Source organism: Temnothorax nylanderi, unplaced genomic scaffold (assembly GCF_030848795.1).
Source record: "Temnothorax nylanderi isolate EJ_2023f unplaced genomic scaffold, tnyl_v1.0 TNYL_tig0571_pilon, whole genome shotgun sequence".
Lineage (NCBI taxonomy): Eukaryota > Metazoa > Arthropoda > Insecta > Hymenoptera > Formicidae > Temnothorax > Temnothorax nylanderi.
The window spans coordinates 89,502-98,477 of record NW_027249633.1 but is presented as its reverse complement, the minus strand read 5'-3'; the positions used below and the strand labels follow the sequence as shown (position 1 = coordinate 98,477).

At 32.1% G+C, this 8,976-nt stretch overlaps 1 protein-coding gene across 6 annotated transcripts; it reads right to left on the bottom strand.

The window, feature by feature from the left end:
- Positions 1-203: 203 nt before the first annotated feature.
- LOC139784013 (juvenile hormone esterase-like) lies at positions 204-8,927 on the bottom strand. Of its 6 annotated transcripts, none has more exons than XR_011721447.1 (10): positions 8,760-8,927; positions 6,353-6,641; positions 5,790-5,975; positions 5,081-5,289; positions 4,792-4,963; positions 3,879-4,202; positions 3,273-3,417; positions 2,029-3,159; positions 1,883-1,959; positions 204-1,819 (listed from the first exon to the last, which is right to left on the bottom strand). XR_011721447.1 is itself a non-coding variant. In XM_071723186.1 (8 exons), exons 1-8 carry the CDS (start codon positions 8,898-8,900, stop codon positions 3,000-3,002), a joined length of 1,626 nt encoding a protein of 541 aa, XP_071579287.1. In that variant the 5' UTR covers positions 8,901-8,926; the 3' UTR covers positions 204-2,999. The 6 variants fall into 6 exon arrangements, 1 of the variants encoding a protein (XP_071579287.1); XR_011721448.1 differs by having other exon boundaries at positions 204-1,649; XR_011721444.1 differs by having other exon boundaries at positions 1,883-3,159.
- Positions 8,928-8,976: the final 49 nt, after the last annotated feature.

The following is an 8,976-nucleotide window of genomic DNA, read 5'->3' as shown; positions in this document are numbered from 1 at the left end:
TGAAAAATTCCTAAAAAATTCCTAAAAAATAATTTTATTTTGCATTCCAGAACAACATATTAAAATTTCATGAAACTCTCTGCATTTTGTTGTAGCCATCGAACCTCCTTAAAAAATTCGGAATTTTGTAAAATTTTGATGGGCATTTGATAAAGAGTTAAGATTTGGAAATATGTAAATAATAATAATAACAATTTTAGCAATATTTTTCGACAACAATATTTATTGTCCCGATCGATGCTCTCACCGACCACCTCATCGGACAAGAGCGAGGCGGACACTTGTGGAGTCTCACTCGCAGAAAGTCGCATGGTATTTTTAGAAACATATCTTCCATATACATCCATCATCCATCTATACATCCTTCACACCGCATACGCTCAATAATAATAAAGCTAAAATATGAATACAATCTCCGAGCAAAACAAAAATAGAAGTTGGTAACATAAAACTTATTTGCCGAGAAGTACGTTTCGATTTACTTATCGTTAGTCTTCATCAGAACAGTCTTCATCAAACTGATAAAATTACATTACAAAAAATATAGAAAAATCAAGCAGAAATATAAAAATAGTCTCATAAACAAATAATTAAAATAATATGTCAGGAATAATATGTCAAACGCATGTCGAAACAGAAATAATGGCTGATAGTCAATTTTGAATACAGAAGTCAAACTTTACTGCAGCGATCAAAAGTGTGGTAACAAAATAGAATTACAAATCAATCGATAAAAGGTATAACAATTTTCGCCGTTGATAAAGCGTGAAAATGGAGTTCCATAATTTAAATAAATCCAGTGTGATGTGTAAACCGACTTATTGATCAATATGATAAAAGGATCAATATGATAAAAGGAAAGGATTCTAACAATTAGCCAATAGTTTCTGAATTACAGGCATTTGAAAATCTCCTACACAAGAACCGTTCGTACGTTTGTATACACGAGTTTGCATTTGTGTACCTACATCTGTGTATGAATGTCCGTGAATGTTTTGCCGGCAAAACATTCACACAGATGCGAGCAGATACACAAATACAAACTGGTTTTTCAGAGTTTAATTCTATCGTACACTACATGTAACAAGAGATTAATGAAGAAGCGTCCACCACATACATAAGTATCGCACAATCATTATAATATTCTATAGGTAAGGTATAAAACAAAACTAAAGGTGAGTTACCTTATTAGTATGCTATATCTTAGAAGCTATAACGTGAGAAATACGATTCAAACATAATATAAAACAATATTACCGAAATTTAATAAGTTCTGTTTTATTTTTTAGTACAATAACTGACCATAACTGACCTAACCGACGTGGATGCTTCACATCGCAAAGTATGAGAGGAAGGAAAATACCTCCGCGGAAGAATTCCTGCGATAAAATTCCGCAGATAGACGATGCCAAGCATCCAGATCTGTAAATTTGCAATTACACTACTCAATAAGAAATTACTTTTTTACGCACAAGAACGAGAAGAATCGTTTTCTATAATCGTTTTCTTTACCCCCGGTCTTCCCTTATTGCGCGGGAAATTAAAACTTCATCTTGTGGAAACTGGCAGACATGCGAAAACAAATCTCTTTTCTTTTATCGTGCCGCTGAAATCCCGCGCGTTCCTTCCAGGGTAGCGTAAACTTTTCCCTTAAGGCGGAAACGTGAAAAGTGAAAAGTTTCACGTAAATTCGTTATCATGTAACTCGATGAAACGTGGAGACGTAATCTCGTCAATAACAAAGAAGTTATTTACGCGGAATGGAAAAGTGAAATGTGAAATGTTTCACGTGATCGATTCCCAGAAGGAGAAATATGATCTAGAAATTAACTTCAACTTTAAATCCGTAAAAACATTTGTAAAAGATGCGTTAATTACTTACAAAATGATTGATCTCTCGGCAATCAAGAATTCAATGAAGAGGCGATGCTCAGTGTTAAATGGATTAATCCAGCTATCCTGCAAAGTTTTGAGATTATCGATACAAACTCTCTAGCACAGCTCTTGGAGTTTATCTATAGTACTTACGACCAGTTACTCTGTACGTGGATGCAATTCGGGCTTCAAACCTCAAATTACTTAAGAGTTTCCCTTAAATGCATGTACCTCGATCAACGTAAGCGCATCTTAAGATAAACGTCTTATTGAGAGCTTTAATCTGTATGTCTCGCGACAGCACGAAAGGGATTGCGAAGCTGATATGCAAATCTAAAGAAGGATTGCGGCCGGGCAAGTTGCGAGTCATCCGAAAATCTACGACGTCTCTTCTATTACGTTCTGAATCAAGTTTACAACACACTTGAATTGAGATTGATATTCGTACCGATAGACAGCCACTGCTATTATGTTAATTTCGCGAAGTTTAATTTGTAGCGAACATTACTTCGTCTGGCCATATAGAATAATATTTTTCCGTGTGCAGCCTTGTAAAAACTCTGACGATATGGATGATACAGACAGAGTTAATTTAAAGTATGTTTGCGACAGACCCTCTCATCAAGGAAACTTATTCCTGTTGCATTAAATTAAAATCTTTTCGCCGGCGGCGAGAATTTAAAAACACGCAGTTCTGATCCCCTTTTGAATTGCAGACCTGCCTGAGTCTGCAACTCTTAACAATCAGTTTCGTTTCGTTATCGTTCCTACATTGAACAGGTTTTTTTTTACCATATAATATCTGCACAACACATACACACACACACGACAATATAACAAAAAATGTTATTAAAAGTTACAGCCTGCAGGACTTTAAAACGTGTCTGGCGCTCTTCTATATAATAAACTTCGAATAAAAAATTTAAATATAAAACATCTTCTGCAGCGAGTATCTAATCCAATTGCAAGTAAACTTCATCCTTGTTTGTTTATGCTACCATGCACAATAAAGGGATACGTATTTTTTTATACGCGCCCAATCGCATGTTTAGGGGATAAAACATTCCTTTAAAAAAAATCGGTTTTTGTACCCAGAGAAACTTTATTTTAACGTAGATAAAATTTTAGCGCGGTAACTTATTTTTCTTTTTTTCCCAATCCCATCTTTCTTCTCCTTTACGGAAGACCTTCATTTGCGAGTTTGTATCGATATTCAGATAATTGTATTTTCCGCTTTGTGAATCGGTCACTGACAACCACAAATTTGTAATAGGCGTTGGATTCCTAAATCAGATTGAGAGTTAATCATTAATACGCGATACGTAATAAAATTAAAATGTCGCGAAAATTAAAAAAATACGTTTAAAATTCGAAAAAAAAAAAAGATATTCTCGTACCCTGTTTTAGCAAAATCTGTCCACATTTGCGTTAAACAATTTATCATCTTATAGTCTTCCGAATCAACTGCAGGTGCTGACAAGCCCAAATCTTTTATCATATAAGGATGAAATAAGTACGCCAATTCCTCAGCATGAGTCACACCTATAAAATATTATCATTTAACCGTTAATTAAATCCGTAAATTAATCTTCTAAATGCTTTAAAAGACAGATTACTTTTTAAATTAAATTATATAAAATAAAACCATTTTTGTTTCCTTAAAATCATACCTATAGATTTAAAAACTAAGAAATTTAGAAATATTTGGAGTTATTTTATGTTGTAATTGCGATATGTGTAATTACAACATAAAATGATATATACATACTCTCTAAAATTAAAAGTCGTTAGATAGTTTAATTTGAAGTAATTACAAGTTGTTAAATAGTTTTAAATGAATTAATGGCCGCATTCAGGAAACACAACTGTAGAGTGAGCGGTCAGTGATTCTTTAATATGATTGGTTCTTACCTTTGGTTCTTCTCTGGATCTAAGTGTAAGAACCAATCATAATGAGCGCTCACTCAACAGTTGTGTTTCCTGAACGCGGTCAATGATAATACCTGGGATCTGAACTTTAAATAATTTTCTCAAGGGATTAGTTTCACTCTCGTATGAAAATTGATACAGATACGTCGCTTTGTTATCATTATTATTCAACTTTGTCTGAATATCCACCACTTCCATTATGCCACGACAGACGAATTCGTCGCTGATAAAATCAACGTAATTCATTAGAGTTTCCTCTGACACTGCTTTGTCACCAAAATATAAAGATTTTAATTCTTCGATTGTGATTGATATTTTTGATAATGTAGATAAACATCTGGGCAATATAGTTTTCTTGAAATCGGAATTGATTGTTCCAAGATCCTCTTTGCTTATCTCTAAAATAATTTTAAAAACATTTTAGTATTATTTTCTATATATATAAGATTGTTGCGTGATAAGTAATGAATATTTAAAAAAATCTTTCTTTCAAGCTAAGAAAATAATTGATTTAAGCACATTTGCCAAAGAAAATATGTTGTCAAAACATTATTTAACATTTTTCATATAGTGTGATCTGATAAAAAAAATGCGACATGAGAGAGATACATATATTACATATACATATATTATACATAGATAATACGGCATATGAAAATATACATTTATCTCAACACGCTCTACGATAACGAAACTTAACTATAGACAAACGTACAATAAAGTTATCTTGGAACAAAAATGTTCTAGTAATTAATTATGATTCTTATATATGTGAATTCCAAAATTACGGATTAATAAAATTTACTAACTTTATATAGATATATGTACAATATATTATTCGTGAAAATTTTATTTAATTGTAAGCATTGACAGTGCATGTTTGCTAGGTCACCTAATACTAATATTATATTATTTTGAACACAACACATTGTATGAAAATTCGAAGCGATTAAAAATATACTTTATAGAGATAAAAATAAAACTCACGTCCGTTAAAGCTACTGCCTATCATAGCAGATCCCTCGCAACTCGTAAAACCTAAAAGAAATGGTACTTTAACCTTGCGGCACATAAACGTCTCTGGATCTTCCGGGAAAAATGGATTCGATGATTCGTGATCCAAAGAGGGTGTAAATATCAAGGGAGATTGTTTACGCTCCTGCGAAAAAAATATTATCAAAGAAAGTATTTTATTCGCATAGACTAAAAATAGTAGCGTGCATGCATACTAATTTATTGCACTCGTATAATTACGATTAAATGTTCAGATAATTACTGATTCCGTCAAGAGAAACTTCCGTTCAGTTTCTATAAGCTTTTTCGCATCGATTGTTTTGAGGAACTCGTAAGCGACTTTCGGATCTGCGGTCGCTTTTCCAAGTTTCTCGGCGAGCCGAAAACCTTTCTCCGAATGTAGTTGTTGTTCGGTAAAAGCCCAAGGACACCTTATGACGCCGCTTTGCGATATCGCTTTATGAAATAAACCTGTAAAACAGTCGTAACAAATTAATTCTATACATCTTGTCATCATATAATCTTTCTTCTTTTTTTTTTGTAATATACAAATTATTTTAGAATCAATTCAAGTTTTTTAAATCATTGAATCCTTAATCTTTGTTATTAATTTTACATTAATGCCTCGGAAATTTGTTAGTTATTTTATAAATTTTAATATTTTATTGATATGACTTTGTAATTAAAATTTGAATTATTTATTTAAAAACTACAAATAAATTTTTTAAAAAATATATCTTATTTGAAATTAACTGAAAGAGAAAAAGAGAATGAATTTATTATCTATTTAATAGATTTATAGAGTATTTATTTTCCATATCCAAACGTACTAGTGTTTGTATGTTTTTGTTAATGAAAAATCGCGGTTGAAAATTATGAATAAATTCATGTTTAAATGGGATAAGATTGGAAAATTCTTAATTATTGTGAGTGTATCGATAAGTCTACTATATCGACAAAATATATTATACCTTTAGCTAATGAAGACAGAGTGAGATAATGTACGAGGGCTCCACCAGCACTTTCACCGAAGATAGTGACATTTTCTGGGTCTCCACCGAATTTTGATATATTTTTCTGGACCCATTGTAACGCCATGATTATATCCTTCAGACCTTGATTACCCGTTGCCACTTTGTTGTTAAGGTTTAGGAAACCTGAAGTCATTAATGCATCTTTTTTTCATAAAGTCGATTTGTTTAAATTTAAAAAAAATGGTTACTTTATATCCCAAGGAAAAATCGCGCCATAACTTGTTTCTAGTACACTGATCGTATGAGCGGCAAATATAAATATTAGTCTTGTATACAAAAAGTAAATAACGTATTGTAAACGTGATATAAATAAATGTGGATTTAACTTTTTTTCTTTTATAAATTTATATTTTTGAAATGTTTAACTTTGGGAATGAAAGGTCTGTAAGAAATCAACATATCCAAGTGAAATAATCGTTAAAATAGATACAATATAACCATTTACTATTAAATGCCACAAAATGACATACAATGATTGTATACTGAAACGAATAACGTACCTAGAACGCCTAGTCTATAATTCAAGGTAACCAAAACTACGTCTTTTTGCACGATGTAATCGGGGCCATAGAAGAGTGCATCACCGGAACCCATAAAAAAGGTACCGCCGTGTATCCATACCATAACGGCACGTTTTTTCGAGGATTCAATTTTTGTTGTGTACACATTTAAATAGAGACAATCTTCATCGCCCTCAATTTCGCCTGTGAAATCATTCAATTGAACAGCGATATTTCCGTACTTTGAGGCGTCTCTACCACCGGACCATGGTTCCGCTAGCACTGGATCCTAAATACGTAAAATCCGTTCATATATAGAATTTTTCAAAATTTGTGCGCACCGTGCGATTCTCTGACAATGAGTCAGAAGAAACAACTTTTTCTTTACGTAAAATTGCGTTTGAGTAGTACTTCTTACATAAGAACAATTTAAAGCTAACGAATGAGCTGTAAGTTCCGCATGAATCAGGAACGGCCTGCACTGGATGTCTATGCTAGTTTATCTTTTTTTTGTGACTAATATCTTTAAACTTAATTACTAATTTATATTATCAACAAATTGTTTAACAAATTAAAAGATTAATTTATGTTACAAATAAATTGTTCGAAATCAGTTATTTCTTCGAACAATCGCGCATAAAAATTTGTTTATCGTAATCTTTAGTTTATTAAATTATTGTTCTAAATAATAGTATTTTATTATTATTATTTCATGTTTAAATATCGCACCTCAAGAAGAATACTGTCACAACTAAAAAAATTCATAATTTTAAACAAATCTAATTCAATTTCTGTGAATTGTGAGATAATTAACGCAATTACAATTATGATATTTTGTTGTAATAAAACTTATATTTTTTCTTGAAGAGGTCAGCTATGATTCACTTGTCAATTCGCTTACAGCGCTATTTATTCAAGAAATCACAACATAACTGGTTTACAAGAATAACGACACTTTAGCCCCATGCAGCGGATTTCGCATATAAACTTGTAACACTATTGTAGCACATAGGTAACATTTTGGGCGTACTTTTTATGGGCTTAACTCAAAATCGAAATTTTTTAAGTTGTGACAGTATTCTTCTCAGGGTGCGATATGTATAGATAAAGAAAAACCGATTGTACAATATAATAATTGCATGCATAACGCAACTGATAAATAGCTTTATCAGTGTCGTTTAATCGGATTTTTCTCTAAAAGAGTTGATTTTTCGTATTTTTCTAATCTTCTTACGGCATGATAAGCGATTAGTTGAGCCAAAACTAAAATTAATTAATATTTTATTTTATTATTTTATTTTTACATATGTATAGATAAAGAAAAAGAGATTATATAATAAAATTATATAATAATAAAAGACAAACAGATTATATAATAATTACATAATATACTTGATAAACAGAGATCGTTTATCGGTATCGTTTAATCATAATTTTCCCTAAAAGAGAGTTGTGACTTTTCGTATCTTTCTAATTTTCTTAAAGCGCGATAAGCGATCAGAGCTGCGATTCTGTAACTCCTTATGCAGTATCGTTACCGCTATATTGCTATATTCCCAAAGTTTTATTTATATCAAATAAGTATTACAATAGAAAAAGAGAAAACTCTGATTCAAGAGGTGGCAAGTAAATTTTCGAGCGTTTCAAAAAATCATATTAATGTTCTTCAGCTTGAGAAGTAAATCAAAGTGACGTATCATTAGTTAAAAGAAAAGTTTCTGTTACTATACGACATGTTATTTTGAGGAACAACAGTAATTTATTGTAATAAAATGACTGAAATCAAACGTATGTAGGGATGGGATTATGTTGGCTCATATCAAGGCACGCTTAGCTTGACTTGTTGTTACCGCGCGCGTGAGACCTGTGTGAGGATGTGATTTGCTATCTACAATGCTGATAGAAGCTAGATGTATATTTATATTAATATTTTAATTGTTTTTCTGCAACAGCATTTTGCTATTCGATCATTACAAAATAACTTTAAAAGATACAATCTTTATCAAAAAGTACATATCTGTTACTCGTTTTGTGTTTCTATTACGTTTTCATTAATTTAACATCGACTTTTGTCGTATAGCCAACTTACCCTACTATCGGGGCAAGTTGGCTACAATGCAGCATGTTCGTATTTCACTTATTACAAAGAAACTATACAGGAGCGTTCCTGGCATGAAAATGTAGAGCAAGGTTCTCTCTATTACATTAGTACTGTTTAATCATGATAATTAGTTATTTAAAAACTCAAATGCCGAAATTGTGAAAACGGTACCAACGAGCCCCGGTCTCCCCTACATAAACGACAGCATAACGAGTTGCAGACGAGAATCGCACTACAGTTAGACTAAAACTAAAATTAATTTATCTCTTTCTGAAAATGCATTCATAATAATAGAACTTTACGTACTTTGAATCTAAGTTCTCCAATTGGCGGTTTCGCATATGGTATTCCTCGAAAGGCGGTGTAGTAGTCACCGTAAACACCTTTTTCTACAATACCAATTAACTTTCCCTCGTGCATGCATATTTCGACTCTGCTGTTGTCCATGTTGGATACGCTGGAATACTGACGAGCGGACTGACAAACAGCGTATTTATTGATCTGTGTTGCGTAGATGTGTTTG

What these genes read in the sequence shown, in the direction of transcription:
- LOC139784013 (XM_071723186.1), bottom strand. Translation starts at nt 8,900, where the DNA reads ATGGACAACAGCAGAGTCGAAATATGCATGCACGAGGGAAAGTTAATT. An exon ending in TTATAGACTAGGCGTTCTAG is followed by an intron (nt 5,976 to 6,352) that starts GTACGTTATTCG and finishes TAATGACTTCAG; the next exon opens with GTTTCCTAAACCTTAACAAC. An exon ending in ATTTAAAGTTCAGATCCCAG is followed by an intron (nt 3,418 to 3,878) that starts GTATTATCATTG and finishes AATATTTTATAG; the next exon opens with GTGTGACTCATGCTGAGGAA.